This window comes from Halichoerus grypus, chromosome 2 (assembly GCF_964656455.1).
Source record: "Halichoerus grypus chromosome 2, mHalGry1.hap1.1, whole genome shotgun sequence".
NCBI lineage: Eukaryota > Metazoa > Chordata > Mammalia > Carnivora > Phocidae > Halichoerus > Halichoerus grypus.
In genome coordinates this window covers 61039773-61055992 of record NC_135713.1, presented here as the reverse complement: position 1 = coordinate 61055992, position 16220 = coordinate 61039773, and the positions used below count along the sequence as shown (strand labels likewise).

The 16220-nt window shown below is 53.2% G+C and overlaps 1 protein-coding gene across 1 annotated transcript in view; it reads right to left on the bottom strand.

Annotated features, from left to right (window-relative positions):
- Window positions 1-16220, bottom strand: part of ERGIC1 (endoplasmic reticulum-golgi intermediate compartment 1) — a 103200-nt gene that overhangs the window by 23483 nt on the left and 63497 nt on the right. The window contains exons 4-6 of the mRNA XM_036120326.2: window positions 12781-12875; window positions 8800-8924; window positions 1038-1142 (exon numbers count right to left, since the gene is read on the bottom strand). Of these exons, the coding sequence (XP_035976219.1) occupies window positions 1038-1142; window positions 8800-8924; window positions 12781-12875 (325 nt within the window). The remainder of the gene's footprint in view (window positions 1-1037; window positions 1143-8799; window positions 8925-12780; window positions 12876-16220) is intronic.

The following is a 16220-nucleotide window of genomic DNA, read 5'->3' as shown; positions in this document are numbered from 1 at the left end:
CGTGCCTGGGTGGTGTGTGTGCGCCGTGTCTGTGCAAGAGTCTGGGTGTGTGTACATTTGGTGTGTGTGTTTAGGGATGGATCTTACGGTATACGTACGAGCACGCGTGTCAGGGTGTACGTCTGAGTGTGTGTCCCATGAGTGTGTGCGTGAGTCTGAGCAGATGGCTGTGCACATAAACGGCGTAATGGTGTGTGTGCTGTGCTTGTGGGCCTGTGTGAGCCCCAGGTGCACACCACCATCCCTGGGGGGACCCCACCCTCCAATATCCTTAAGCAGGAACCAGGATTCTCATCGAGCAGGGCTTGGTGGCCGGACCCGGGGTTCTGATCCCAGCACTGTGGCAGGACCAATTACCTCCCTACTCCGGGCCTCAGTTCCAGAATCTACCTTCAGGACTACGGGGAGTAGTGGAGAAAAGAGAACATCCAAGCTCCCCTGCCTGCAGCTGGTAGAGAGTAGGTGGTTTGTGTTGGGTTCCCATACATGGCTGCCATGGGTAGGAAGCTGCTGGGCTGGGCCTGCTGGAGGTGGCCCTCTCCATCCTCACCGAGGACTGTCAGGAGGCTTCCTTCACCATGGCACCCCTACTTGGTGGGCGTGGGCACTGGGCTGGAAGGCAGAAGGAGCTGTAGAGGCACCCAGGCTGGACTCCAGCATCAGACAGATCTGCCGGGGGACCCCCAGTCAAGTGGCTTCTCTGGGCCCAGCTCCACAGCTCTAAGGCGTGGTGCCCCCTCATACGTCATAAGGCCTCACTGGCATGGAGAAAGTGCTAGCACTTAATACTGGCTCATGAAAAGTGCGTCCCTTTCCCCAGGCTCCAGGTCTCAACCCAAGGGTCCAAGGGCATGGTACTATCAAAACTGCAGGCCCGTGCTCCGAAGGAATAATAACAGAGGCGCTGTTGGACAGAGACTCAGAGGGGGTGAGCCCTCTAGATGTTATCTTTGTGCCCAGAGAGGACAGAAGGCTCCAGGTGACACAGTCCTGGTGCACCCACTCCCAGCCACGCTACCTGTGTGTACCCTGCTCACCTGTAGTGTGTCCCCAAAGGAGAGCTTGTGGATGACATGGGTCATGTCCGGGTTCTGTGGCTGGGCCGTGGCACTGTGTGTAGACACGTGGAAGTTGCCAGGGACCTGGGGGAGAGATGCAAGTTTCAGGAGTCTAGCTGGCTGCCCCAGAGGTGGGGGGGCAGGTCTTCACCCTGGAGTCAGACAGATCTGGATCGGGATCCCAGCGTGGTCCGAGCCATGGGACTTTGGAGGAGCTACTGCCCTTCTCTGAGCCTCAGGCCACTTGTCTGTAGAATGGGGGCAGGAACAGAAGCTACCCGAGGGGGCTGCCGGGATTATGGGGTGAGAACACAGCTGGGCACCTGGCACAGGCAAGGGCTCGAAATGGCAGCCGCCCACCAGCTACTTCCTGGCTGTTGGCCCCATGGTGGGTTGAACCTTTAGGCCCACGGACCAATGAACCTCCTCAAAATCCAAATCAACACTACTACTCACCCACATTTGCCCCACCACCCCAGACTAGGGGATCCTTGAAGGCAGGACTGTGGTGGCCTCCTCTCCTCCCTGGGTCTCCCTGGATTCTGCTGGAGCATGTCTGTGGCAACAAAAGGCCCCTCCTCTACCAAGCTACTCGGGCCAAACCCTTGGTATCATCTTGGCCCCGTCTTTCCCTCACACCTGACCTCCTGCCCGCCAGGAAAGGCCGTCCGCTCCACCCTCATGACGCCTAGCACCTGACCTTCTCAAGCCCCCACTGCTCCCCTGGACTGGACAGTGGGGGCAGCCTCCCCACTGGGCTCCCAGCTTCTGCCCTTGGCACCCCCAGGCCTTTCCCCAACAGCAGCCAGGGAGGTCCTTTAGAACCTAAATCTGATCGTGTCACTCCTCTGCTCACATCCTCCTCTGCGTACTCCCCCTGGCCATGCCAGCCTCCCTGTGACACCGGGAACGGTGCCAGTGTGGGCCTGTGTGCCTGCAACCCCTTCCTGGAACCCTCTTTGACGTGGCTCTCCCTGGTCTCCCTCAGGCCTCTGCTCAGGGAGCCTCCCAACCCCCCTTCCCCAAACCAGCACGGGCCACCTGATCTTTATCTTGTTCTATTCTGCTTCCTCACCGGAGAACGTTGGCTCCACGCTGGTGGGGAGTTGTGTCCGATTTGATCTGCATCCCCCAGACCCTGGCAGATGCCCACAAAATAGGTACTGGATGAATGAACAAAGGATGAATGGCACTAATTCTTAAAATAGCGATTTTGACTTTGACATCTGGTAATTCCCATTTTACAGAAAAGAAAACTGAGGCTCAGAGTAGTGAAGACATTTGCTAAGGAACATGTCAAGAGCTGTGATTTGAACTCATGGTTGCTGGGACTCTAGACTCGGCACACTGAAGCGGGACATGATACTCCCTCTCACCATGTACCTCAGCAGCCCTGGATTGATGGCCACATGCAGCCATCCCTTGGGACGTGCTGGGTTTGGGAAGATGGCCCAGACAAAAGCCTGGAACAGAAAATGAGACTGCATGACCCACACTGGACCAGAGGGATATATAGACTGTGGGGGCCATGGGGAGAGCCCCCAATTCAGTTGGGAGTGTTCAGAGGGGGCTTCTCAGCAGAAAGGACCCTCTTGTGCTAATGAGTCTGCATTACTTGGGAACAGGGGGGAAAGGCATGTAGGCAGATGGAACAGCATGAACAAGTATGGAGGTCAGAAACTGCCCAGTCCAGTTGGTGGGCATGTGTAAGGAATTAGAAGAATTTGGTACTACTGAACCCGGAATAAAAGAACGGCCTGCAGGGGGTGGTAGCATCCGGAAACAAAGAGGCATTAGAGAGAGATGGGGCTGTTCAGTAAAGGCCCCACATGCCATGCTGAAAAACAGAGTTTATTTTATTCCAGTTCAACGAAGGTTTGGTAAGCTACATCAAAGGAAGGAATATGGCTTATAGCTTCTGGCTTAGCAGCAGTTCATCAAAGTCTGCTTATTTTGTAAGCATGCCTATTTCAAACACAAAGTTGTGGGCTTCTAGAAATCTTCCCATCTTCACGAGGGCCTGAGCTTTGCGGACTGATGTATAAGGTACCAGGCTGACAGGCATGGCCCGGTCTCAGCTCACAGGTCAGGCTAGAATGGAGTCTGGGATGTGGGCTTCAGGAGCCACATGGTAGAGTAGCAGCTGAGTTCTACACTCCAGTCTGGCCCCGCCCTCCAGGTGGGGTGCCTTGGGCAAGGTCAGTAACCTCTCTGTGCCTCAATTTCCCCACGGGCAAAATGGAGATGATAACCACAAAGGGTTATTAGGAGGATTAAAGGAGGTGAGGAGGGCAAAGCCGATGGTAGCTGTTATTGGGTTGGGTTCCTAGGATGAACATGTTCATCATCAGAACAAGGACCCAAGAACAGAAGGACTCTCCCAGAATTCAGAACAGCATGTACACAGGCAGGGCATGGGGAAAAGCCCACTGTATCTCAAAACAATTTCTTAACTTCATTTTTACTTATATAAATAATTAACTATACACACTTGTATTATAAAAAATTCACAGGGACGCCGGGGTGGCTCAGCCAGTTAAGCATCTGCCTTCGGCTCACGTCACGATCCCAAGGTCCTGGGATTGAGTCCCACATCGGGCTGGCTCCTTGCTCAGTGGGAAGCCTGCTTCTCCCTCTCCCACTCCCCCTGCTTGTGAGTTCTCTCTCTCTCTCTCTGACAAATAAAATCTTAAAAAAAGAAATTCACACGATAAAGTGAGGACTACAGGCCCCATTGTCTATCACCTCCGGAAGTAAGAAACCAATAGCGTCAGGCATGGGTGCTTTGGAGTTTTTCCATGCAGTGACATGGGGCCGCCGGTGGGCAGAGTTCAGAATAGGGTTTGGAGCCTGGGCCTCACGCTCCCAGAGTTAAGTGAGTCAAGGAGGCTGGCTCCCGCGCATCTGCCACCCGCTGCCTCCCCGCGAGGCTGTGACTCAGTGACCCCCCACCCCGACACAAGGAATCCATCACAGGTGGCTGACTCATACCAGCACATGCTGGGCTGCAGAAAGAAAAGACGACGCTTTTAGAGCCTGTGACTTAGGCACCTACGTCAGTGTCTCTGATAGATTTTAGAAACATATAGATGGAGCCAGGCCCCAAACCTGGGCCCATCCTGCCCTCCTCCTGGGGGCTGGGTGATTCAGCGAGCAGTCTGGGCTGCTCGGGGCTGCCAGTGCAGCTTGGAACATGCGACCTTGGACGTCTGACTGCTGGCTGACTTCCTGATGGACAGATAAGGAGGCCATGGGGCACAAGCAGGGCCTTGGGAAGCACAGAGGGCCTGGGGTCCGGGCTGCCGTGGAGGGGGGGCCTTGGAGAGGAGAGGGTGGGGTCTGGGCTTGCAGGGAGCTGGGTGAATTGGCGGTGGGCCCAGGCTGATGCTGGGACAGAAGGGGGTGGGGGCCAGGGGCTAACCTCGCCCATCATCAGGGCACACTGTGGCTGCTGGCTTTCTTGTCGAGCGAGCACCCTCTGTCTGAGAGCTCCTAGGAGTCATGCACCCGGAACAAGGGAGAGTGGGGGTCTCCACTCCCTGCAAGGGGACAAGGGTGGAGGGTGGCCTGAGCTGTGACCTGGAGTGAACGGACACAAGTGGTCATAGCTCACGTGATCGAGATGCTGGCAAGGAGAAGGAACAAGGGGACAGGGGATGGGGAGGGGTGGTGCAAGGGCCTGGTGCCAGGCTGCCTGGGTTCAAATCCTACTTAATTTCTTATGCCTCTGTCTCCTCAGAGCTGTTACGAGGACTAAATAGGTTAATCTGGGAGAGGGCCAGGAGGAACCCAATAGGTGGCTGGCGTGACACTCTCCTAGAATCCCCCGCCCTCCCCGACCAGAGAAGACCCGTTTCTTGAACAACATCCATGCACATTTTATGAGCACACTTGTACCCAGGTGACAGTGGGTGCCAGCTGGTGAAATCATGGATGCTCCCACTGATGGGAGATGAGGCAGGCCAGGGAAGGGGCACCGACGCGTGTCCCCATTCCCACGGTGTTAAGTGCTTTGTATTTTAATTTGCTCATGTCTTACAACCTGAGAGGGCAGTACTAATATCCCCATTTTACAGATGAGGACACTGTGGCTCAGAGAGGCTCAAATGCCCAGAGTCTTTCGCTCAGTGAGCACTGTAGCCAGGGTTCTCGACCACAGCCTATCTGAGGGGAGCTGACTGCCGCCTTGGGCATGTTGGCCAAGGGGAGGAGGGTGTGGTGCTGGGCTATCTCCTGGGTGGTGGTCCTGCTTCTCTTGTGTCCACCCCACGCTGGGAGCCAACAGGGGCCCTTCTTTGCTCATTGTCTGGGGCATAAATATTTGTTTAAGCCGGGTGATCATAGCCCCGAGGGGAGGTCCCCACAATTGGGAGCTGTGTGTGTCTCCTCATCTTCAACCGTCACCCCTCGGACAGGCCTTCCCTTATGCCCCTATCTCAGTGGGGTTCCTCCCTTATTCCCCACCATAACACCCTCTTCATTCTCTTCACGGCTGCTTCATCGAGATTACACATTTGCTTGAGTGTTTAGCTGTGGGTTGGCTATCACCCCACAGTCGACCACAGTGCTGCCAAGGTCAGGGACCATGGCTGTTTCTTTCAGCACTGCGTCCCCGTGCCAAGTGTGGAGCCCCGCACACAGCGACACTCAATAGCGAGATGCGTGAATTCATCAGCAAGGGGCGGGGGACAATGGTCAAAAGAAGTCAAGCAGTGAAGTGGACGGTAGCACACGGGGCATAACGGAGGAGGCAGTCAGAGGAAGGGGAAGGAGGGACTCCGGAGGGACCCACGTCAAGGAGGTCTGTGGACGAGCAGCAGTTCTCCAGGCGTATAGGTGCGGGCAGAGCAAGAGCCTGGGCCCACCGCCAATTCACCCAGCTCCCTGAAAGCCCAGACCCCACCCTCTCCTCTCCAAGGCCCCCCCTCCACGGCAGCCTGGACCCCAGGCCCTCTGTGCTTCCCAAGGCCCTGCTTGTGCAGCAGCCCTGTTCTCTCCCATGTCATTCACTTTCCCTGCAGCTCCCGGGTCAGCAGTCCACCCCGCCCATGCAGCACCAGCCTTCCTCCTTGATTGATATTCTCTTCTAGATTCTAGGGCCCGCCTAGGCCGGGTTCCCTCCTACCTGCCTGGCTGCCCCTTCTCCCACCTTTCATCACCCCCTCATCTCCCTACTCCTCAAAGCTAGAGTGTACCAGAAATCAGTCCTCAAACCACATTTGCATCAAGACGCTGGGTTTCTGGGACACCTGGGTGGCTCGGTCATTAAGCGTCTGCCTTCACCTCAGGTTATGCATGATCTCAGGGTCCTGGGATCAAGCTCCATGTGGGAGCTCTCTGCTCAGCTCCCTCTCCCTCTGCAGCTCCCCCGCTCGTGCTCTCTTGCTCTGCCTCTCTCTCTCAAAATAAATAAATAAAATCTTAAAGGAAAAAAAAAAAAGACCTTGGGTTCTTACATTTTGGTGCCATGGACCCTTTGCCAACATCATCTATTCACTGAGGACTCCCGCATTCACATTCCAGCTCAGAACACTCTCCTGAACCCCAGAAACACACCTCCAATCCCAAATGAAACACATCCAGAATTGAAGGACTGCTTCCCAGCCCCATCGCCCATAGAATCCATGCTTACCCAAGCCTCTCTATCTAGAAAATGGGACCCCCTGGTTGTTCAGACAAAAACTAAGAGGTTGCTTTGATTCCACTCTTGCCCTCACCACCCGCATCCAACTGATCAGTAAGTCTTATTGACTCCACATCCCTAATCGGACCACTTCTATCCAACTCCGCTGCACAACCATGGACCATGACCTCTGCTCTTGGCCCCCTCCACTGTGCTCCCCCCACAGCTGTCACGGTGAGCTTTCTGAAGTTTTGCTGTCCAACAGAACTTTCTCTGATGATAAAAATGGTATAGAGCACTAATATGGTAGCCACTAGTCTCTCTTAATAAAGTCATTGAAATGTGAACAGTGAGACTGAAAGCCTGAATTTTTCATTTTACTTAATTTTAAGGAATTTAAATTTAAATAGCCCACACTGCTAATGGCTACCATATTGGATAGTATAGTTCTAAACCATAAATCTGATTGCATTGCTTCCCCGCTTACAACTCTCACATGGTTTCCCATCACCACCACCACAAAACCTGAATCATGGAGCACAGCACTGACCCTGTGACTTAGTTTAACCCCAAAAATGTGGCACAAGGAACATTCTCTACTTTCACACTTCAGGGAGCCTTGAGCTCTCATGGAAGAAGGCCACTCTACCAGAAAGAACACACACGGTGGCCATGTGAAGAGGAGAGGCCCTAAGACTACATGGGGAGGGACAGGTCCAGTCACACCAATGTCACACCTTGCAGCCACCCAGCAGGAACTGTGGGAAGGAGGGCACATGCCCTGTCTAAACAGGCAGACCTTGGATCCAGATGGCAGCTGCCAATGGGATGTGGGCCCAGGGTGGCTAGAGCCTCTGACTTTGAAAAGCCAGAAATCTGGATTCCCAATCTTTAGATATTGGCTCTGACATGTTTGAAAGCTGGATAGGACAAACGTAACTTGTCTTTGGGCTAGGTGAGGCCAATGAGTTCGCAATGTCTGATTCAGATGCCAGGGACCAGAGGCAGGCTGTTTTGACAGAGGCTACAAGAGGGCAAGCAGAAGCCAGGAGTGGCCAATGGCCCAGTCTGATGGGACTGGGAAGGCGACCTATGGAACACGGGAGATAGCTGTGTGATCTTGGGCAAGACACTCAACCTCTCTGGGTCTCAGTTTCCTCATCTGTAACATGGTGCCACCTCACGGGGTTCTTGAGAGACTCCCCTGTGAAAATTCGTAAGAAGAGCTGAAAAGGGTGCGGCGCGTGTGGGGCAACCTCTGCCGGTTCCCGCCGGGATTTCCCGGCGCTCCCAAATGCACTTGCTCACATCCTTGGCTCAGGATCTCAAGTTCCTGGTTCTAGCAACAAAACAGCAGTAATGCCTGAGTGGTCCTTTGGAGCCTACCAGGTACTTTCAAACCACCCCGCTCTCCCCACTCTCCCGCTTTCTTCCTCATCACAGCCCCTACGACCCACCTGCTGCAATGTTTCTCAGTTTTTATACCACCTGTCTCCCCCCGACCAGCACAGAAGCTCCACGAGCACGGGAACTCTGCCCCGTTATTCCACCGATTCCAGTCCATTCCACCTATTCTGGGCGGCCCCAGAGCCGAGAGCCCACCCCAGAACACAGAAAGTGTCTCATAAACGTTTTTTGGATGAATGTGTAATAGCTCATTTCATCCTCATACAGACTTTGTGAACCAGGTGGTATCATTCTATTCTTACCATCATCACACCCTCCCCCTAAAGATGGCTAAGATGGGTGCAGTGACTTGGAGAGTGCTGCTTGGCCAAGAGAAGTAGAGCTGGGACACACACTCAGGGCTGTATATTCCATGGTCTTCTCACCACCCACTGCCTTTCCTGTTGGGAAGAAGAGTAGCCCCTTCCTGAACCAGCCAGCAGGGGCTCCATGCCTCGGGGAACCTGGAACCCCCACCCAGATTCTCAGCAGGAAACACCAGGCATCCTGATGCTTATTAGGCTCTGGCTGCGGGGGGTGGGGGGTGGGTGGGGGGGTGGGGTTGGCGGCGGGGAGGCCAAGGGAGTGCACAGCTCTACCATCCGGTTTCTCGGAGGAAGGGGACCAAAGGGACAGGGAGCAGGTCAAAGGGCCCATGCAGGGTCTCCATACCTTGTTGATGCTGAACTGCCCCTCAAAGCGGCAGCCGGCCCCGTTGTTCAGTGGGATCTTCATTGAGTTGTCGATGTGCCCCACCTCATGCCTGCCCATCTCATCCTGTATGTCAAGCCCGACCACTGCAGGGGGCAAGGAGAGGAGAGAGTCACAAATGCCCAGAGCAGTGGGGGTGGGGCCAGCCCTCTCCTCCCTGGACCCCTGCCCCCTCATCCACTCCATGGGCAGGTGGGCCCCAGGCCATCTAGGAGCTCACTGTCTGGGGCCCAGAGCCAATAGAGGAGGAGGAGAAGGTGATGGCTGGACTAAAAGGGAGCAAGCCCACAAGGTCCCGTCCCTGCCACTGCCTGGGGCTGCAAAGGAAGAGGGGAAAGAGCTGGGGGAGGTAGCAGCTAGTGGGGCTGCAGAGGTGATGACGGCACCTGCTAAATGCAAGGCTACAGGGAGAAGCAGAGGGTTGGGGTTCAAAGGTTGTCTAAATCCTGGCCCTGCCTTTTACCAGCTCTTCAACCCTGGCCAAGGCACATAACCCCTTGATGCCTGTTTCTTTTTCTGGAAAATGGGGGTGATAATAATTAGACCTTCTTTGGAGAATTATGCAGATTAAATAATGAATGTGTGTAGAAAGTGCTTAGAACGGGGTCTGATGCATAGTACATGGCAAGTGCCTAAAGAATGGTGGCATTTAATGTGTCTCAGTCTCTGGATTTGTTGGGCGAACAGGTCCAGGCAGTCATTCATTCGCTTTACTCATCATTCATTCATTCATTCACACCTTCTTTTACCCAATGCCTATTCTGGCAGACCCTGCCCTCCTGGAGCTCGGGCACTTTTCTGGGTTCCTTAGTGCACCGAATGGGAAACCTGGGGCCCGGGAATCCTGGTCCTTGCCTCCAATGTGACTCTCCACCTGTGACTCAGCTTCCCAATCTGTAAAATGGGCAGGCCCACGCCAACTGCATTCCCTGAGAAGGTCTAAGGGGCATGGGTTTGTAAACTATGAAAACGCAAAAGATTCCCTGAAAGAAGCCCTGGAAAGGAGGTTGTAACACAGAGAAAGAATAGCTGGAAGCAATTTTATGTGAGCCAACCCCAAAAGGGAAAAATGGGAACAACTGTATTCCTCAGTGGAAATGGGGAAGCAAGTGAGGCCCCATCCATAGAAGGAAATGTGATGTAGTCATTAAAAATGACGCTCATGGGTCTGTAGTATGTGGGAAATGCTGATGCCGTAATGTTTGATTTAAAAGAAATGCAAACAGGTCTCTGTTTGACTCAGCAGCTCCACCCTTAGGAGCCTGTTCTCCAGACGCACACATGTCCAGACGTGTGTGCAAGGCTGCTCTGGGCAACTTTATTAGAAACTGTGACCACTGGAGGCAGCCCAGCTGCCTGTCAACAGGGACTGGTCAACGGAACGGCCCCCTCTGGAATGCTGTGCAACAGGTACACGGAGAGAGCAAAATCTACATGTGGGGCGAGGCGGCTCACAGCAGGCCAGGGACTAAGAGCTTGGGCTCTGGGCCTGCCACCTTCTGTGGTTCCTGGCTCTGCCCCTTCCCAGCTGTGGGACCTTGAGCAAGTTACTTAACCTTCCTGTGCCTCAGTTTCCTCCTCTATCTGAAGCTTTCGAGGATTACAAAAATTAAAACAGGACTTACTATGTGCTAGGCACCCTTCTAAGTGCTTTTAATGTAAGAATGCACCATCTGAGCATCCCTGTGGGGAAGATATTATCAGACCCATTCTATATGGGGGGACACAAAGGCACAGAGAGGTTAAGTAACTTGCCTGAGATCTCATAGCTAAGAAACAATGGAGCTTGGATTGGAACCCACAGAGTTTTAATCCAGAGGACATACCCTTTGGTCACTCTGCTAGAGCATCTCTCATCTTAACGCATTAACACAGCCAAAGAATTCAGGACAGAGCCTAGATTGGAGTAGGAGTAGAGTAAATGGCAGTTGTGGTTATCATCTTACTAATATTATGAGTAATATAAGAACAGCTCCAAGATATTAGCAGAAAAAAAACAAGAAACCCCAGAAAGGTCCCATGTAGTTGAGTCCCAATTATGTAAAAAGAAAAAAGCCAAAAAAAAAAAAAAAAAAATCCCCACCTAAACATGGTATGTGTTCACAGACAGAGACAGACAGACAGACAGACAGACACACACACACACACAGAGGGGTAGGGAAGGAGTCCCAACTATTAGTAGAAGCTTCCTCTGGGGTGGATGGCACCCCAGGGAACACGTATTTCCTTTACTTTTTTCTTTATACATTTTCTTTTGTATTTTGAATATGATTTTTTTTGAAGTAAAAAATATATTCCTGTATTAGTTCACAATAAAATGTTACTTTTTAAAGCATGCTATGAAATTGCACATACAGCGTGATCTCAGCCGTGTTTAGAAACACACAGAAAGGAAGGCCTACGGGATGGAATGGTGTCAAATGTCAAGGGACACTGGGTGGAATTATGGATTTCTTCTCTCTGTTGCTCCGGATTTTCCAAAGGTAAAATGATGAGCGTGCATTTTTTTCTCTAATAAAAATGTGAAGTTCCTTTAAAGAGAAGCCAGGGTGCGGGGCTCAAGCGGGAGCCGCCTGGGTTCAGATTATGGCCCTGCAGATATGGGGCGCGGTGGGCTGATGCAGCCTCAAGCTTGAGGTTGCCCCGCCACGGCCCATCACTGGGACTGAGCCTGGAACCACATCCCTTCCCTCCCCTGTCCCGATCATCCCAGTCCTCTGGCCTAAGAATTTCCTTGTTCCAGAGACACAACCAACTCCTGAATGAATAGCTGCCAGATGAATTATTTTTCTAAGAGAAAGAGAAAAAATAAAAATAAAACTGACCTATTTCAACAGGTTCCCTGGCTCAGGGCCCACTGTGGATTCAAAATTGTGATGTAATTCTCACCAGAAGCAATAACAGAACTGAATCGCTCCCTACCTCTGTCCGCAGACACACTCGATGTTCTGTCCTTCAGGAGGAAGGGAGTGGGTGGCAGGAGAAGGGCCCGCATTGGGTTACGTGCCAGGCTGGGGCAAAGGGACACTAAAACCGCAGTCCAGGAGGGGACACACAGTCCACTTGATAAGTTTAGGAACCAGTTCATCAGACCCTCCCAGAAACTTCAGGCAATAGACAGCACTAAACCCATTTTTACAGATGAGGAAACAGGCTCAGAGAGGTCATACCTTTGCCAGGGTCACACAGTCTTAGTGGGCAAAAGAGCCAGACTTCCAATGAGTTTTGTTTTATACTAGTAATTCGTTCTCTCAGTTAAAACAAATGAAACAAACAAGAGTATGGAATAAAAAACTAAGTTTCCCGATAGCTGCTAACAGCTCAGAGCTGCATCCTTCTCCAGGTGACTGCTCTTGGCTGGTGGGAGGTCTCTTTGCCTCGAGATGCTTGAGAGGTTATGTGACCCCCTTCCCTGCCCCTCCCCCGCACATCACCCTGCAGCCTTTAGCCAGGGATATGAGTAATAGCCTGGCCCCCCTGTTACTGGGTAGGACAAACTGTGGCATACGCCACAGTGCTCCATGAAATCAGGATGTGATTAGACCTCCCCTGAACATACATCTCTGCTTGTCCTTTCACATCCCCCACACCCTTCCAGTTCCTCCGAGAGCCCTCTCTCAATAACTCACTTGCAGAAAATCTTAGGCTCTGCTTCTTGGGAACCTGACCTGAGAGACAGCCCCCAACACACCAATGTGGCTACTCTCCAGAGGGAATCCCTGTTAGCAATTTCATGGGTTTTGTAATCCAGAAACTCTGCAAATGCATGCACAGTTGATTACATTCTCCCCCCTAAAAAAGAGTAAGGAGAATCTTATGCTACCTGCTATTTGCAGCTTGCCCTGTTTGCTGACTCGTCCTGGTCATCTCGTCATTTCTGCACACCCAGCTCTGCCTAACGGAGGGGTCTTGCTGGAGCACAGGGCTGTCGGGAATACTCACATTCGCAGTGCAAATTGGGTAAACTGATGTTCAGGCTGACGTCAATTTTGCCCCCACTGTCCTTGTCCGGGTCATCAACGTAGAGCTCATTCACGCTAAGGGAGACAAGTACAGAAGCCTTTGTTGAGATGGGGCACCATCCTAGCTGCAGGGGCCAGCCAGGGGCCATTTCCCTTGGGGACCACTGCTCAAATAACTGGAACTCCCACCTTGGGGAAGCGTGTGCCTGCTCAGGCACAGGAGATCAGGGCTCCCATCTGGAGGGCCCTCTCCAAATGCTGGCTTTACCACTTAGAAGGAGAGGGATACTTTCAGAGTCAGACACATTCAAGTTCCAATCCTGGCTCTGCCACTTTCTATGTGAACTCGGCAGGTAACTTCACCTCTGTGAACTGCCTGTTAAATGGGATACTACCACTCACTATTAATGGGGTGTCTGAACACTTGAGAAATGGGAGTCTTACTAGGCATCAGGGCCTGGCAGCACCAGGCACATGGTGCCTTATTCCCTACTCTCTCTCTTTTTTTTTTTCCTCCCTACTCTCTTGAGCCCCCTCCCACTCAACCGGGAAAGGGGGATTCCCTGGGTGGTCATCCTCAGTGTCCAGCGCTCATAAAGCCCTGGGGCGAGCACCAGGCTGGAGACATGACTAGACTGATATATTAGTGTTTTGTGGCTGCCCCAAATTGTCACAAAGCTGGTGGCTTAAAACAACACACATTTGTTATCTTGCACTCCTGCAACAGGGGTGTAACACGGGTCTGCAGGGCTGTGCTCCTTCTGGAGGTTCCAGGGCAGAATCCATTGTCTTGCCTTTCTCAGCTTCTAGAGGCTGCCTAGGCTCACAGCACCTCCTCCACCTTCAAACACAGTAGAGCCACATGGCATCTTCACTCCTTTCTGACCTCCTAACTCCCTCTTACAGCAACTTTGTCAGTTCACTTTGCCCATCGGAAAACCCAGGGTCATCTCCCTAGTTCAAGATGCTCAACGGAATCCCATTTATAAAATTCCTTTGGCCACGTAAGGTGACACACTCACAGGTCTCAGGGATAGGGATGTGGGCATCTTTGTGAAGAGAGGCCCAGTGTGGGGGCAGGGCACTCCAGGGACAGCCATGCCACCTTGCTCTCCAGGACAAGGGCACCACACTGGGATCTGTGAGCAACATGAATTTATTCAACAAATACTTCTGGAGTGCCTACTACCTGTCAGGCTTTAAAGACAGTGGGTAACCAGTCAGATGTGATCTCTGCCTTCCTCAACTTTACAGACACTGCTCACCCCCTAAATAGATACCTTCCACCAGCTATGATTGTCGCACTGTCCGAAAGCTGTGGGGTGCCACGGGAGGGACGAACAGGGCCACCGACCTCTGGGAGGGTGGGCCAGAGGGACTTCTCTGAGGAGATGGGAGTTGAGGCTTCAGGGATGAGGAGGCTGTCCCAGCAAAGAGGGAGGGGAATCCCCGGGACAGTGTGCGCAGAGGCCTGGAAGTGGCGGATTTGGGGAACTGAGCGAAGGTCACTGTGGTCGCAGTGTAGAGCAGAGGGAAGTGGGTTGCGTGTTGTAGCTGGAGAATGGATAGGGGCTGTGTCAGGCGGGCTCGGAGGCCCTGGGAAGGCCTTCACCTCCTGAGCGCAGCGGCACGGTCAGGCTTACACTTTAACAAACTGACTACAGGGGCCACTGTCTCTGGGGAGACCACACAGGAGGCTGAGGCAGTGGTGCAGGGGACAGATGGCGGCCTGGACGGGTGTGGGGGGGGGGGCTGGACAGGAGGGAGGGATGGAAGATATGGCATGCTAGAGCGGGCAGGACTCGCTGCTGGATGGGGCGTGGGGGTGGGGCGACGGAGGCATGCAGGCAGACTGCTGCGTTCCTTCTGGAACCCTCTGTTGGACTGGGAGCCCCTGGAAGAAGAGCAGTGGGAAGGGAAAGGTGCCGAGTGCCACGTGGCTGTGCTGAGCTCGAAGTGTCTTGGAGATATCCCCGAGGAGCTGCTGAGTAGACACTGGATGGCCGTGTCTGGAGCCCACTCTTGATTCCCAGAGCACTCCCCGTGGGGAGAAGGAACGGAATCTAGAGGCTTGGCCTAGGGAACAGCTATGGGGGCAGCTTGAAGTGGCTGGGCTGTGGCTACTGTAAACATTAACCAGGGTCCTATCCACAGGCTATAGAATAAAGGCTTGCAGCTCTAAGCAATTCAACTCCCAGGAAGCCCTGTAAATAGCCTCATCTTTGGGAAAGAGTGGCCACAGCAAGGGCATTTTTACTCAGACCCTGTCTTTATGCTCCTAGGCCCTAATGTGATGTAGCTGATGCTCAATTAAGAAACAGTGGGCTCAAAAAGTCACCTGGGGCTTGTCTGCTCTCTGCCTGAGACCCAGGCTTTCCAGGGCTCATGCTATCTCCCCTGCTCTCGCTCTCAACATCTAAGGTCAAGGGCGTAAAAGGGAGGGAGGGGCGGGCTGGCTCTCTTGAGGCCACACACAGGCTGTGGGGCGGGAAGATAGGAGCCTGTGCTTGGCAGGCTCATAGCATTGGCCCCTATCGGGGAACAAAAAGAACAAATGAGCCAGTGGGAGAGGAGCAAGCAGGACCACAGGAGGTATGCCGGAAGATGAGTATCTCCACAGCCAAATTCTCCTCCTCAGCCTTCAGAGCCCCATTTCTACGCCAGCCAGCCTTGATTTGCAACTCCAAAGGGTTGTTGAGTGATGAGATCGCTGGATGATTAACAGACCGTCATGGAGAGGAGACCCTGCCTTCCCTTCCCAAACAAGGGAGACTCTTCCTTGAAGCTACTCACCTTTCCCACCTGGGAGGCGGGGCCTCAGCACATCACCGAGGGATTGTGGGATGATGTCATCCCCTGGCAATCCTCTGGAGGTGACCTCAGTGTAGAAAGAGGTGAATCCCAGGTATGGCACCAAGGTGAGCTCACCCTCAAGGCCCCAGGGGGCCTCTCTCAGCTCACAGAGCCCAGGCTACCTAGTGCCACGTAGAACAAAGGGGCTGAGGTGCTCGGGAGAGACAGAAAGCCTGCAGAGCTCGGCCGGTCTGGTTACGTAAGGCTAGAACGCGCTGCTCCCAGGTGCCTTCCTAAAGGGCTCTGGGCGGCCAGATAAATGCAGTTCCACCACCTGTGCCGCCTACCCAACGAGGCCCTGCCTGCCACCTTCTGAATGCAAGGCAGATGTTCCAATCCTGTTGGCTTCCTGCTACCCCAGGCCGGCGCTGCAAGCCGGCCCATAGCCCACCTGCAGATGTCTGCCAAGGCTAGCTAACTTTAATGGCTGGGGCTGAAAGGATTTTTTGTTTTTTAAGATTTATTTATTTATTTAAGCGGGAGAGGGGCAGAGGGAGAGAGAGAATCTCAAGCAGACTCCACTGAGCGTGGAGCCTGATACGGGGCTCGATCCCAAGACCCTGAGAT